We start from the raw sequence: 15540 nt of genomic DNA, 5'->3' as shown, positions 1-15540 counted from the left end.
AGCAGATCACGCTGCGATACTTCAGCTGCTGGAAGTCAGGATAAACAGACGTAGACTGCCTAAATCATTAACCCCAGTGCTGACCGGAGAGCACCGCCCAGTGTGGGACGCCAGGGAGAGTAATGGGAACCAGTAACAATGCCTTTCAGCTGTGAGAGGCTAAGTTAACCTGAGCTGTTTGAATTAGTCGAAACACTGAACAGTAGATGGCTGGCAGGCAGGGGTCTGGGGGCCAGGCTGGGAAAGCAGCAGCTATTGCCCGGCTACTGCATGATGAGTGCACCCATCTTCTGCAGTTATACGTAAGTTCACTTTTAACTACTACTGTTGCTGGATGTGAAGTGTGTGGAGGTCAGCTGAGTTATTATTATTATTATTGTTATTGTTATTATTATTGTTATTATTGTGGTGGAGCAGCAGCAGCAGCAGATCTGGAGACTTTGGAGAAGTGGGGTCTGTGCAGATGGAAAGGATCTCTGACCAAACTTGGTGTTTCTTGGCCTGAACCAGCTTCAGACAGAGGTGTGTTCAGCAGCCTGAACTCCATTCTGCACTGAGGGGATGCTCATTCAGTGAGGTAGAGGTGCCTCCAAAAATAAACCCGTGACCTGAGTTCCCTGAAGGGCTGCAGTGGAACTTCTTAGTCCATCCAGCATCTCTCAGAGCTCTCAGCAGAGGAGCTGTAGGACGTGTGTGTGGGTCCTTGTTGGTGTTCGGAGCGGAGTGTGAGTGGCTGAAGGGAATGTGTGTGAATAAAGCTCTCCGAACACAAAGCTCTCCAAAGTTCTGCCCACCTTCAGCTCCTGAAGGCGAGTGCTCTGGTGATGACAGCGGATAGTTCGATAACAATTCACCCCCCTGTTCCCTGTTCCCTGTTCCCTGAAAGCCAGCAGAGAGCTGATCTTCACTGCAGAGGCAGCCAGGAGAGGGAGCGGCCTGGAATGTAGCTCTGGGCTAGTGGAAAGATTTAGACCTGGATCTGTAAGTTGGGTCCAGACAGGGCTCGAAACATAAAACACTATATTTAGATATTCTCAAAATACCCAGCTGAAGAAAACTGTGTAAACCAGCATGAATTGCATGCTGGTCTAAACTGGTGTGTGCTGGTGTGGTGCTGGTTTAGGTTTTAAACACAAACTATGCAGTTTTTGCTTGTGATCAATAGTAATATGGTTAATATATTAAAATTGTTGAGCTTTACAGGTAGACACTCTCACTGACCACTGACTTTGTTTATTTGGGTTTATTCTAATGTTATATAGAGTTAATTACAGGTAGACACTCCCACTGATCACTGACTTTTTGTTTATTTGGGTTTATTCTAATGTTATATAGAGTTAATTACAGATAGACGCTCTCACTGACCACTGACTTTATGTTTATTTGGGTTTATTCTAATGTTATATAGAGTTAATTACAGGTAGACACTCCCACTGATCACTGACTTTATGTTTATTTGGGTTTATTCTAATGTTATATAGAGTTAATTACAGGTAGACACTCCCACTGACCACTGACTTTATGTTTATTTGGGTTTATTCTAATGTTATATAGAGTTAATTACAGGTAGACGCTCTCACTGACCACTGACTTTGTTTATTTGGGTTTATTCTAATGTTATATAGAGTTAATTACAGGTAGACACTCTCACTGACCACTGACCTTATGTCTATTTGGGTTTATTTTAATGTTATATAAAGTTTTACAGGTAGACACACTCACTAACTATGTCTGTTTGGGTTTATTCTAATGTTATATAGAGTTTAACGGGTAGACACTCTCACTAACCTTATGTCTATTTGGGTTTATTCTACTGTTATAGAGTTCTACAGGTAGACATTCACTAACAACTGACTGTTTGTTTGGGTTTATTCTAACATTATGTAGAACTTTGCAGGTAGACACACTCTCTGACAATGTTTATTTGGGTTTATTTTAATGTTATATAGAGTTTTACAGGTAGACAATCTCCTCGACCGCTGACTTTGTTTATTTTGGTTTATTATAGTATTATTTTTTTTATTATTTAGTTTTTCAGGTAGACACACTCACTAACTTTATGTTTATTTGGGTTTATTCTAATGTTATATAGAGTTTTACAGGTAGACACTCTCACTGATCGCTGACTTTGTTTATTTGGGTTTATTCTAAGGTTATATAGAGTTTCAGAGGTAGACACTCTCACTAACTTTGTTTGCAGGTAGACACTTTATGGCTGAGTTTTGATAAATTATTGTGACATTTTGAGAATTTTGCACAGAATTGTATTTAGTAATATATTGATATTCACATTATTTTATTCCTGTAGTCACGCATTAAAATTTCACACCAGTCAACAGTAAGCTGTTCTGTTCTATAATGTTTATAATATACATTATTTATTCCATCAAACGAATGGTTGGTGCTTTGGGGTGAAGATTGGCGCCCATGTGTGTAACCAAGCCCCTGATCAGGAGGCTCTAAATTCTTAATCAGTGACTTATCCTGCACCACGCTTCCCTGCTTTTCCCTGATCACCCTGCTCTGCCTGCTCAGAGCCACTCGAGCCTGCAGGTCCACCTCACTCTTAAAACAGCAACATGCAGAATTTTCGAATAAACCTTCAGAAGAAATAATAATATTTATGTGAATATTTGAGGCTTGTTGGCAGAATTGGTAGAGTTTAATACAACTTGCTAATTTTGTGGCGCAGACTCAGTGTTTAAGCACAATTCACATACACTATATGGACAAAAGTATTGGGACACCTGTTTATTCATCATTTCTTCTAAAAATCAAGGCTATTAAGAGTTTCCCATGCTTTTGTTGGAGTAACTGTCTCTACTGTCCAAGGAAGTCTATCTTCTACTACTAGATAGGAGCATTGCTGTAAGAGTTTGATTGCATTCAGCGACAAGAGCGTTAGTGAAGTCAGGATGTAGGAGGATCATCACCCCACCTCATCCCCAGCTCCCCAACTCAGTATCCCAAAAGTACTGGATGGAGCACCATTAATCACTCCAGAGAACACTGCTCCACCCCTCAATGACTCTGGGGGGCTTTGCACCCCTCTAGTCCACGCCTGGCATTATACATGCTGCCAATGGGTTCATGTTGATCTGCTCCAGAGAGTCCTTTGGGGCTTCTTTTTTGGACGGTAGCCCAACAGTGTATGGTGATGTAAAATTGGCGTGGATGTGGAGAGTGACACTGGGGTTCCAGCATTTTCCAGTTCATGGCCGGCCTGTGGCTTGGTGGTTTCCTCTGATGGTGACCGTTTGGGTCTTTCCCCAGACCTTAACTGATGATTATGGAATCTGCAGTCATTCAGAAATGGCTGCAAGAGCCGTTCTTGACTTGTGTAGATCTATGATCATCTTTCTCAGACCTGCACTGAGCTCCTCAGACATTCCCATTGTTCTGTGTATTGGTCAGTCCAATCAGTGCTACCAGGTGTAGCAATCATGAGTATTTTTTTTAAGCAGCTATTCATTGTGATCTGATCCTGATCATCAGATCAGTCTTTAATTCTGTCACATTGTTGATTCACCTGTACATCTTTAGACAGTACAGTAGATTTAATACCCAAGGCCCATCACAGTCACAGTATGTACCAGTATAGTTGCAGTGCTAGTACTTTGTCCTTCTCACGCAGCCTGAATCGAGAGACACTCTGGACTCTGCAGTGGGAGTTAACTTATTACTGGAATGCATGACCTCCCGTGTAACATAGCAGAGCCGCTGGAGCACCGGGTGTTCCAGACAGTCTAAAGAGCAACGGCGAAGCAGAATACGCAACGTATTACCTCAGTCTCCAGAGGCTCTAACAGGGTCTTCTGAGTGGACGTGGATGACATGTTGAGAATGAATGCGTGTCTTTGGCGCCAAATATACTTATTGTTCATAAGTCATTGTGCACTTTTTATATGTGCAATGTCCACTGTTAGATCCTTTGAACTGAACAACAAAAGATTCTTTAATTAATATTTCAAGTGTTTGGCAAAAACAACCAGTTATTCAGGGATAAACAATATACTGTTATACATTTTATAAGATTTATAGGGCGTTATTATGTTATCTGTCTCCAAATGTAATTGTCACTTTTGAGGTATGAGGAATTCTGGGTATTAATTGTATTAAGAAAATATGTAACCAGTGATTTTGACAGTTATTTACAGCTCTGTTTACCATTCTGGGCACATCTCAAATGTTCTGTTGTGTATTTATCTTCTTCCTGCTGATGATTTTTGCTGAAATAAGAAAAAGGAGCTGCGTGGGACCTTCTTCCACCCAACTGTTTTTATATTACATTGATTCCAAACTTTTGAACAGCAGTGTCCATATAGTGTCTAAAGAAATTCTTTGCATAAACTGTTTATTTAATTAATAAAAGCTATACTCTTATCAGATTATTTTGACCACCTACCTAAAAGTGGGTATATCATATGACACTAGCAAGACATCATGGCATGGACCCTTTATTAGGTGAGGGAAGATGTTCACTATAGAAGTTAGCTGGCGTTGATTGGTTGGTTTGTGAGGTGCCGCTGTTAGGCTGACGCACCTTGGATGGTAGAATCTTGTTAACCGCAAACTTCCTGGGATGTGCTAGAGCTGCCACGGTGAATGTCTTATAACAGTGGTGCCCTACAGGCCGTTGATGCCAGAGGGGTACGACGACTCCGACAAGTGGTACAGTGGCGCCCCACGGGCCGTTGAAGCCAGAGGGAGACATTGACTTCAGCGAGTGGTACAGTGGTGCCCCACAGGCCGTTGATGCCAGAGGAGGGGGGGGGCAATGACTCTGGCGAGTGGTACAGTACCTCTATAGTGACCTCTTCCCATCACTCTAATACAGTCCATATCACGACATCTCGCTAGTGACATCCAAGCCAAGCCTGGTTATTCCCACTATTAGATAGGTGGTCATAATATTCTATGACTGTGTCTGACTGCGTATGTTCTGGTGGGCCTGTGTTCTTTTTTATTGTATCAGAACGTTTTGACGAATGGACCAATAGAAATGCTCCAAAATGACCTAAAGTAAAGTCCTGCAGTTTTAAAGATACAGGGTTTGCATTATTGCCTTATACTAGTAGAGGTGTACAGTACAAACGGACACTGTTGGGCTAAATCTGTGGGGCTGTAATGGGTCAAGCGTGGGACAGTAGTGGACAGAACACAAGACTGGGTGTATAGACAATAAATATGGATGATAAACTTACTGTACTAATAAAGAAAAAAAACTAAATATAAATATAATTGGGTGTTGGTTGCACGTGTAAATGGGAGAGTACAGTAAGTTTGTATGATCAGGTGTGAGTACAGCAGCTTGCTGTTCAGAACAGGGCTTATTTCAGTAAGACCCTTCGAGGGAGCAGTGGGGGAATCCTCAGTGTATGAATGCTAATTAACAGAGCTTCATTTTTCAACCAGCACTTTGGATTTAAGCGTTCTGTTTAAAAGCTCTCTGTATTAAAGTCAAGTCCCTTTCTGTTCTAGCTTAAACCTCTCCTCTCCAGCCCGCAGCTCGGCTCAAGTAAACCGATGTTTTACTGCTCACAGTAGGTATTAGGCCAAAGCTGCAGAAGGATGCAGAGTTCTGAGCCCATGCCCCGCTGAGCAAACGAGCGCCGACAGTGCCAGGAAATGCTTGCTGTGATGTGATAAGGCTGACGCCTCCAGAATAATCGAGACCGGGGTGAGGAGGCCCGTCCTGCTTGGGTTTGGGCGGTTTAGTTGGCGCGTCAGGAAAGGCTGTAATTCTTGATTTATAACCAGTTGAAATTACTATTTAACTCGCGCTCCGCCGAGGCCACATCAGCGAGGAGCTGGAGCTGGAGCACACACCAGTCCAGCAACTGCAGCAGCGGTTGGAGTGAGTGGACTGTGTAGTGCAGGTTTACTCCAGAGACACTCAACTTGACCTCCTTCAAGTGCTTCACTGTTTACTCCGAAAATGCCCTTAGCTAGTTTCCCTCTAATCTTAGACTCTACTAAACACAGACGTCAGTCTGGAGACACAGTCCTCCACACACCCAAGTCCTCTCAGAAGAGGAGGGTCTTCAGTCTGGGTTTGAGGACAGTGAGTGTTGGACTCTGCTGTTCGGACACCCAGGGGAAGCTCGTTCCACCACTTCGGTGCAGGACAGTAAAAAGTCTGGACGCTCGTCTTCCGTGGATCTTAAAGGATGGCGGGTCGAGCCGAGCCGTACTTGAAGCTGGAAGGGCTCTTGGGGCTGATCGGCTTTTAACCATCGCCATCAAGTACGGAGGGGCTGGCTGGTCCAGTCTTGGCTTTGTAGACCAGGGGGAGTCAGGGGTCTGATTCTGATGACCTGGGCAGCAGCAGCTACAGGAAGCTACAGTGAAGAGAGACCGCAGCAGAGAACTACACAGGGCTCCAAACCAGGGGTGGTCATAATGTTCTGACATGTTTGTGTATATACACACAGTACTGTGCAATAGTTTTAGCCCCCTAATCACATTATTAAAAAGCATTTCTCTCAGCAGTGGATCACATTAGAAAGTAGTTGATACACCTATTGGCTCCATGCTGCCTAATAATGCCAGGCGTGGGCTAGAGGGGTATAAAGCCCCCCAGCATTGAGGAGCTGTGGAGCAGTGGAGGAGCTGTGTTCTCTGGAGTGATTATGGTGGAGCTCCATTTGATGCTTTTGGAATGAGGTGGGATGATGATGATGATGATGATGATTATCCGACATCCTGACCTCACTAACACACTTGTTGTTGAATGCAATCAAATCCTCACAGCAATGCTCCTCCTCCAGAATCTAGTAGAAAGTCTTCTTCTCTGGACAGTAGAGACAGTTACTCCAACAGAAGCAGGAGAATCTTATAATGGGCTTGATTTCAGAAGAAACAGTGATGTCCCAATACTTTTGTCCATATATATGAGTGTGTGATAGAGAGAGTCTCTCTCTCTCTCTCTCTCTCTCTCTCTCTCAGGTGTATGTGTTTGTGCTCATCTCCACTTTTTCTCTCTCCTCCTCTTCCTCCTCCTCCTCCTCCTCCTCTTCCTCCTCTCCCAGACTGAGCGCGAGTCTCTGCCGTCCTTCGCTGCCCCTGGTGGTCAGTTGGTGACCCTGCCCACGCTGGGTCCTCAGCTCTCCCCCGCGGAGAAGCTCTGCTTCCTGCACGCTGCGCTGTCTGAGTGTCGCCGCCTGCTGGACGAAGCCATCAAGCGCGAGGACGCGGAGTTCGCCCCCGAGGAGGATGAGTACAGGGCCCAGCGCAGGACCGTCAAAGACCGCCTGGGCCACCTGCTGCTGAGCACAGAGCGCCTCCTGGTGGACGGAAAGAAATGTGCAGCCAGTGTTGCAGAGGTACTTTACTTTCTTTTACTGAGACAAGTGAACCGGCTGGGCAGTGGCTGTGACCCCTAGTGGACACAAGTGGTACTATATTTATATATTTATATATTTATATATCTACATATATACATTCAGTTTGGATATTATTGAAAAGGTCATGCACAAACAAATTTCAGCATCTTTATTAATAATAATATTAACAATAATAGTAATAATTATAATATTTTGAATAAAATAAGACAGTATTTATTAAACACTAAAATAATAATTGCATGGTGTAAGAACTATTTCTATTCTTATGTACAGTCGTTTTAAAGGCATGGGTGGAGTTTAGTAGGGTGAGGTTGGAGCACACATTATTAATCACTCTAGTGATTAATATAAAATCACTCACATCTGCCTAATACCTCTGTCACTTGGCTCTGTCGACATGTGGACTTTACAAGACCTTTCTGGTGTCTGTGGTATCTGGACACATCTGGACACATTCAGATGTTACAGCAGATTCTGTAAGTCCTGTAAGTTGTGGGATGAAACCCTAATGAGCATCAGTGAGCCTTAGGCGACCCTGACCCAGTCGCTGGTTGCACTTTTGGTAGGGGCTGACCACTGCATACCGGGACACCTCACAAGATTTGCTTGAAGTTCTGAAGATGTTCTGACCCAGTCATTGTCTAGAACATCACAGTTTGGTTCTTCTTGTTGTGGCTGATAATTATATGATCATTATAAAGGCAGTTAAATGAGCTTGGAGGATACTGTTGGTCACAGTGAGTAACAACAGTGTGCAGCGTAATCTTATTTAGATACAACCAACACTTGCAGCCGAGCATTTCCAGCCAAAAGAACATAATTAATGATAATTATGATTAATAAATACATAAAGGGGAATGTGTGAGGGATGAGGGATGTCTGCAGCATTTTTATTTGATGCACAAACAGTGCATTAAGATCTATTCTGAGAAGATGATCATTTTGGTTGAGCTCACTGTTCTGCATTTCTGAATGTGGTCTGTTAAGAAGGCATGAAGTAACACCAGAGCCGCGTGTCTGACTGAGGGACGTTCAGTTCCACGTCTGGTTGCATTTCTACTGAACAGACAAACGTCATTTCTGTTTGTGTTTTGATACAAGAGTGGAAGTGCATGTGGCTTACACAGGAAATGAATCTGAGGTGCTGAAAGCAGGTACAGTGCTGCCTAAAACACTGTACCTCAGCAGAGACAGTGTCTACCTGTAATTAACTCTATATAACATTAGAATAAACCCAAATAAACATAAAGTCAGTGGTCAGTGAGAGTGTCTACCTGTAATTAACTCTGTATAACATTAGAATAAACCCAAATAAACATAAAGTCAGTGGTCAGTGAGAGTGTCTACCTGTAATTAACTCTATATAACATTAGAATAAACCCATATAAACATAAAATCAGTGGTCAGTGAGAGTGTCTATCTGTAATTAACTCTATATAACATTAGAATAAACCCAAATAAACATAAAGTCAGTGGTCAGTGAGAGTGTCTACCTGTAATTAACTCTATATAACATTAGAATAAACCCAAATAAACATAAAATCAGTGGTCAGTGAGAGCGTCTACCTGTGATTAACTCTATATAACATTAGAACAAACCCAAATAAACAAAATGTCAGCGGTCAGTAAGAGTGTCTACCTGTAATTAACTCTATATAACATTAGAATAAACCCTAATAAACAACAAGTCAGTGGTCAGTGAGAGTGTCTACCTGTAATTAACTCTATATAACATTAGAATAAACCCTAATAAACAACAAGTCAGTGGTCAGTGAGAGTGTCTACCTGTAATTAACTCTATATAACATTAGAATAAACCCAAATAAACATAAAGTCAGTGGTCAGTGAGAGTGACTACCTGTAATTAACTCTATATAACACTAGAATAAACACAAATAAACATAAAGTCAGTGGTCAGTGAGAGTGTCTACCTGTAATTAACTCTATATAACATTAGAATAAACCCTAATAAACAACAAGTCAGTGGTCAGTGAGTGTCTACCTGTGATTAACTCTATATAACATTAGAATAAACCCAAATAAACATAAAGTCAGTGGTCAGTGAGAGTATCTACCTGTAATTAACTCTATATAACATTAGAATAAACCCTAATAAACAACAAGTCAGTGGTCAGTGAGAGTGTCTACCTGTAATTAACTCTATATAACATTAGAATAAACCCTAATAAACAACAAGTCAGTGGTCAGTGAGAGTGTCTACCTGTAATTAACTCTATATAACATTAGAATAAACCCTAATAAACAACAAGTCAGTGGTCAGTGAGTGTCTACCTGTGATTAACTCTATATAACATTAGAATAAACCCAAATAAACATAAAGTCAGTGGTCAGTGAGAGTATCTACCTGTAATTAACTCTATATAACATTAGAATAAACCCTAATAAACAACAAGTCAGCGGTCAGTGAGAGTGTCTACCTGTAATTAACTCTATATAACATTTTAGAATAAATCCAAATAAACATAAAGTCAGTGGTCAGAATGTGCTGTGGGTCTGTAAAGTTATTGTTGGTCAGAAGAGCACAGGTTTGATCTGTGAACTCATGTAGTTGCACACCTGCACTTATGTTGGAGGTGTTTCGAATAAAATGGCCAATGGCTGTAAATGTGAGGTGGGTGAAGCTAATATACAATGTCATGCAGTTCAGTGGTTTGTGCACCCCTGGCCAAATTCCAAGTATAGTGTAGGTAAGTCAGGTCTTCTACAGAGACACACGTCTGTACCTGTTCATATACAGTTACTGTTTATTTACTGAATTGATCATATTGTAAAGATTAAAGTGTAAAAGCTGTGTGCAAAGATTCCGGCACATTTAATATCATATATTCATTCATAAATAATTATTAACTGTGTTTAAAATATGCAGAAAATATTTCATATTTCTGTTTCCTGTAGAGGATTTATTTACATATTTACACTCAGAACATCAACACAATGTGTCATTTGAACAGGGGTGCACACACTTTTGCACGCTGCTGTACATGTACACAAACAGTTGGTTCTGAGTGTGCAGGTTGTTACTTTATCTGGTAACAGGACATTTTAACCCAACCTATATGGTGCTGTTGACCACTGGTTGCTAAGTAACAGTAAGGGTCTTTATTCTGAGTATCTGGGGCAAGATGTTGCCGACATGTTTTTCTTAAGTAAACAACTTTATTAATTCTTAAAATAAAAACCTACATGTTGGTCAGTTGTAGGCACATCAACACTCTTACCTTCATCTGAGGGGGTCATAATGTTTTGGCTGATCCGTGTATAATTACACACATGCAGTATCTTGCAAAAGTGGTCAACCCACTTAAAAGTCACCAGATTTGTCCTGGATACAAATGACACTAGTGCTGGACGATATGACCTCAAATCAGTGACACGATTAATTGACACACAAAAAATGCTGTCCAGGTGAGAAGGCTTTCTCCTAGATTCTGGAGAAGCATTGCTGTGAGGATTTGATTGCATTCAGCGACAAGAGCTTTAGTTAGGCCAGGATGAAGCTCCACCACCATCATTCCAGAGAGCACAGTTCTTCCACTGCTCCACAGCTCCTCAATGCTGGGGGGCTTTATACCCCTCTAGCCCACGCCTGGCTTTATTAGGCAGCATGGAGCCAATAGGTTCATGATGTTGATCTGCTCCAGAGAGTCCTATTCTATTGGCAGTACTTCTTCTGTATAGGGTCTAGACAAGCTGTGTGTGCATTTGCACTTCTGTGTCAGCAATGGGTGCAACTATAGAGTGAGCTGAATGCATTCCTTAGAAGGGTCCACAAACATTTGGATATATAGTGTATTTTGTATATATATATATGTGTGTGTGTGTGTGTGTGTGTTTTGTTTATATTAGGTGCCGGACTCGGTGGACGGTGGCACCTTTGCCCTGAAGAAGTGGATCCTACAGGTGCTGCAGGATATAGTGCACTGGTCCAGCCAGACCTCAGAGGCTCTGCAGACGCTGCCTGGGGAGAAAGCTCCGAGGAGGAGGAGAGCTGCACGAAGACAGAGGGGGAGACTGAGGAAATGAGCATCTGTGTAAAAAAGAAAAAAAATGTGTGTTTGTAAATGTGTGTGTGTGTGTGTGAGAGAGAGAGAGAGAGAGAGAGAGAGAGAGAGAGAGAGAGCGAGAGAGCGCGAGAGAGAAGCGCAGGTAAAGTGTTGAGAAGGCGTGAGGAGCATCAGGTAAAGAGAGGGAAGGATTTAAAGGAACTGGAGAGAGAGAGAGATGATGGTATTCTGTTCAGGAGCATCTTCTGAACGACAGCGTCCAGGTTTACGAGCACCTTCGATAAATATGAGTAGAACCGGCTCTGATATACCCTCTTTGTTGTTCCTCAGAAATAAAATGAAAAAATAATTGAATATAAAAACTATGAAATGCTATAGAGGAACCACTTTTGGTTCCATTAACAATCGACTTTGTAACAGAGCTGTGTGAAAAACCTTTAAACAGGTAACAACACAACTCTAGACTTTTCTTCAAAGGTTCTTCACACTCATCTCACACAGCTCTTTTAGTTTGACCACACCCTCTGGCTGAAATGGAGATTTTCATGGAGGTTCTGGCAGTAACTGTAGATGTAACTTTAGAGGTCTCCAACACTAGATGCTGCATTGGACATGCAAACTTATTATTGGGCATACTCGCCTCTATTAAAGGGCGAGGTTTCCCCACACTGCAGAACCTGCCAACCTCCTTTTACAGTTAGGACAGTGTGCCACCACGACAGACGCGGCCTCTGTGTAGCACCAGCAATAAAAAGGCCATCTTCACCCAAACCGAAGCTAGAACCCTGATCAGTTCCTATCAATTACTGGACTAACAGCATGTGTCGGACCTTTAGGAGTGGATCAAAGCGCGAATTACCGTTTTGACTGTAGGGGGAGCCGAGGAGCAAGAAACTCCAATTCTTGCAATAGGCTGCTTTAATGGCTGATTAACCAATCAAAATCAACATTTTAGCTGGAGGGTGTGGTCAAACTTGGAGACGTGTGTGTATGAAGCAGCTTTTAAAGGTTTAAAGAACCTCCTTTACAAAGATCCTTTACATCAAGATGTAAAGATTTTTCAAATAGGTTCACTCACAAATATTTTATCAAAGTGAATCTTCATGGAGCTCAAAGTGGTTCTTCTATGGCATCAGTCAAAGAACCATGTGAAGTGCTTTTATTTTTAAGAGTGCGATGCTGTGAAAAACTCAGAGACCACCCCTTTATTTAGCCAAAATGGTCTTCTTGTGGGGGCTGAAAAAAAAATCGGAATTTCTAAATTGTCTGAATTTCTGGGATTCAGATTTTCGGATCATGTTTGTTCTTCAGTTTCAACATTAGGAAAGAAAAGGTAAAAAAATCTATTCAACTATTATCAGATGTTTGAGTGTTTAGAGTGTCACCTATACCTTTACTGCAGCTTCCATCCTCTTCAGGAGACTCACCGTCAGTGTTTCTAGTCAGTGTAGTCCAGTCTAAGATCTGGTAAACATGGTGGTGGTGCGTTTTTGTTTTTCCACACCTCCAAAGTTCCCTCTCAAAAGTTCAGGTGCAGTTTCTGTTGCTTAGCATTCGTGCTGTCCCAAACATTTCCAGTGAAGAGAGGTCTGGGCTCTGGAGTGGACCCTGTCCATTGTTCTGAGAGCAGCAGCAGCTTCTTTGTTTGATTGGTCTGTTTGCTTCTTTTCTCAGTAGGAGCTTCTTGATCAGCTCCACATCCTTTCAGACCCACAGCGTTGAGTCGTTGTCTTCTCGCTGGGGAAGGATAGATGCACACACCTGTGGACGTTTTGAGATCAGAAGCAAGGGTGGAGGTGGATTCTCTCCTCTGTCTGAAAGCGTTAGATGTTGTTTATCTGATGGGAGGTAGTGCTGGTGGTGGTCTACCAGGTTTTTCAGGGGGTTGTTGGGGTCCCTCCTCTGTGTATTTTGAAATGTAATTTTTGGACACTTTTTTTGGGGGGGATTTTAATTTAAAATTAAAATGAATAAATAAAGGGAGGGGTGATCGCTGACTTCAGATCAGTGCTGTAAAATTATGAAATAAGGAAGCCTTTATTAGCATATTTAAATGGTTTATTTAAATGGAATTTAGATGGTTTATGGTGATTTTAGGAGACCCACAGAAATGGGACTGAGACCATTCCTAAATCCAAAACCTCTCCAGATCTTTCATTCTAACTTCTGCCTCATCAGTGGTCCCTTATCGTCAGCTCTGCCTACTGGGATTGTAACTGCAAAAGCTTGACTCTGTACTCGGTGAATAGATTTTCGCGTATTCAGAGGTTTGGATCACTGTCCTACTGGAAGATCAAACGTGACCCAGTGTTATACCTTCCTTTAATAAATCCTGGTGAGCTGTTTGAAGACCTTCAGGGCATTTGGGATTAATACCGACACTTCATCACACATCATCACACATCCACCACCATGGTAACCATTACCTTTGGGACTGTCTGTACAGACCTGGTTAGATTTACAGCATGAGACGGCTACTGTCATTATTATCGCTGTTTTAATCTTGTGTAAGATGTGCAGATGGATTTTAAATGCAGCAACAGAGCCGAATGTTCATTTCACCTGGACGGGAGAGAAGGGTGGGGGCAAATGCAGCATCAGATCCAATCAAATCTTCAGTTTAGCCGGGGGTGTGGTCTAACTCAGCGGCAGAACCAATCAAAATCTCTGGGGACAGTATATATGATCCAAACAGTGATATTTGCATAATTTATGAGAGAATTCAGCAGCTCAGTAATCTGGCACGTGGTTGCAGTTTGCCATAACATTAAAACCACTGCCACGTGAAGTGAATAACACTGATGATCTGGTTGCAGTGGCTCCTGTCTGTCGAGGGTGGATCTACATATTAGGTAGCGAGTGAAGAACTGTCAGATCTTGAAGGTGCTGAAGGTGCTGAAGCAGGAAAAATGGACAAGCGTGATGTTCTAGACAATGACTGAGTCCCAAAACATCTCCAGAACATCAGCAAGCAGGTCTTATTGGGTGTTCCCAGTATGCAGTGGTCACTGCCTATCCAAAGTGCTTCAAGGAAGGACAACCAGTGAACCAGCGACAGGGGTCATGGACATCTAAGGATCATTGATGCTCATGGAGGCCCCGCCCACCTCACAACTTGCAGGATTTTAAGGATCTGCTGATAAGATCTGATAAGACACCTTCAGAGTTCTTGTAGAGGTCATGTCTCAAGCTGTTCTGGTGGCACATGACATACACTACATTAGGCGTGTGGTTTTAACGTTGCGGCTGATTGGTTGATCTTTACATGCTGCTTTTGAAAGGGGTTAGGGTTAGCATATTTACTGGCATTCTCTGTGTTTCAGATTTCAGATTATTATTAAATCGTGTAAAAAAAAAAGAAAAAAAAAGCTGCTGGCTGACACTGCTTAGCCTAATGCCAGTGCTAATGACACACTACATCACTGAAAGCTGGTAGGTAGAGTTAGCGTTAAAGAAATTACAGTTAAGCGACATGTTCGGGCTTGTTGGACTGCTGAACGCCCCTCCCATCTCTAATTTATACTGAGGTTTTTTTTTTTTGCCTCCCCATGCAAAACCAGTTCTGTCTGAATGGTACTGATGGGTTTGGTTTGTGTATCCTTCAGATAGACAGAATATTGATCTTTTCTGATATTTTGCCCGATATAATTTTGGTTGCGTTTTGCTTGTATTTATGGAAGGTGCCAGTAATACTGGAGGACACTGTATTTATGGGACTGACATTAGGGCAGTTTTACCCTAAATATGAGGAATGTTTCAGTGCATTATACTGTGTTTTACTGCTAACTGTACTAAACCTGGGTTTCATAAATTAACCATTTACATAACCACACTGTACATTTATGATATAACTGTAGGGGAGCACTGATTTGGGAATGGTGGGCTAATGACCGATACATAAGCGTTTCTAAAATGTAGATATTGGGAATGAACCCATCAGCATTAAATATAACATGTATGCAGTAAAGTGAAGTACAGTAGTGTAGCATTACCTAACCTGCTCTTCTGGAGTTCAGTTAACATCTGTCTGATGCTAGGCCAGTAACCATTACTCCAGGGGTGCTGCAGCATGGTTGACCCTTTTTCTTTCACCAGAGAGATGAATTTCATTGTATTGTACAAGTAGAAGTAGATGACAAAAGTACAAAAGTATTGGGACACCTGCTCAT

General features: G+C 42.0%; 1 protein-coding gene across 1 annotated transcript in view; it reads left to right on the top strand.

Annotated features, from left to right (window-relative positions):
• Nucleotides 1–15540, top strand: part of cntf (ciliary neurotrophic factor) — a 17628-nt gene continuing 2088 nt past the window's right edge. The window contains exons 1-3 of the mRNA XM_072678593.1: nucleotides 1–302; nucleotides 7032–7325; nucleotides 11214–15540. The exon at nucleotides 11214–15540 is cut by the window's right edge and continues 2088 nt beyond it. Coding sequence (XP_072534694.1) covers nucleotides 207–302; nucleotides 7032–7325; nucleotides 11214–11390 — 567 coding nt within the window. The 5' untranslated portion in view covers nucleotides 1–206 and the 3' untranslated portion in view covers nucleotides 11391–15540. The remainder of the gene's footprint in view (nucleotides 303–7031; nucleotides 7326–11213) is intronic.

Source organism: Salminus brasiliensis, chromosome 4 (assembly GCF_030463535.1).
Source record: "Salminus brasiliensis chromosome 4, fSalBra1.hap2, whole genome shotgun sequence".
NCBI lineage: Eukaryota > Metazoa > Chordata > Actinopteri > Characiformes > Bryconidae > Salminus > Salminus brasiliensis.
Note: the sequence above shows the minus strand (reverse complement) of the source record. Positions and strands in the feature narration are given on the sequence as shown.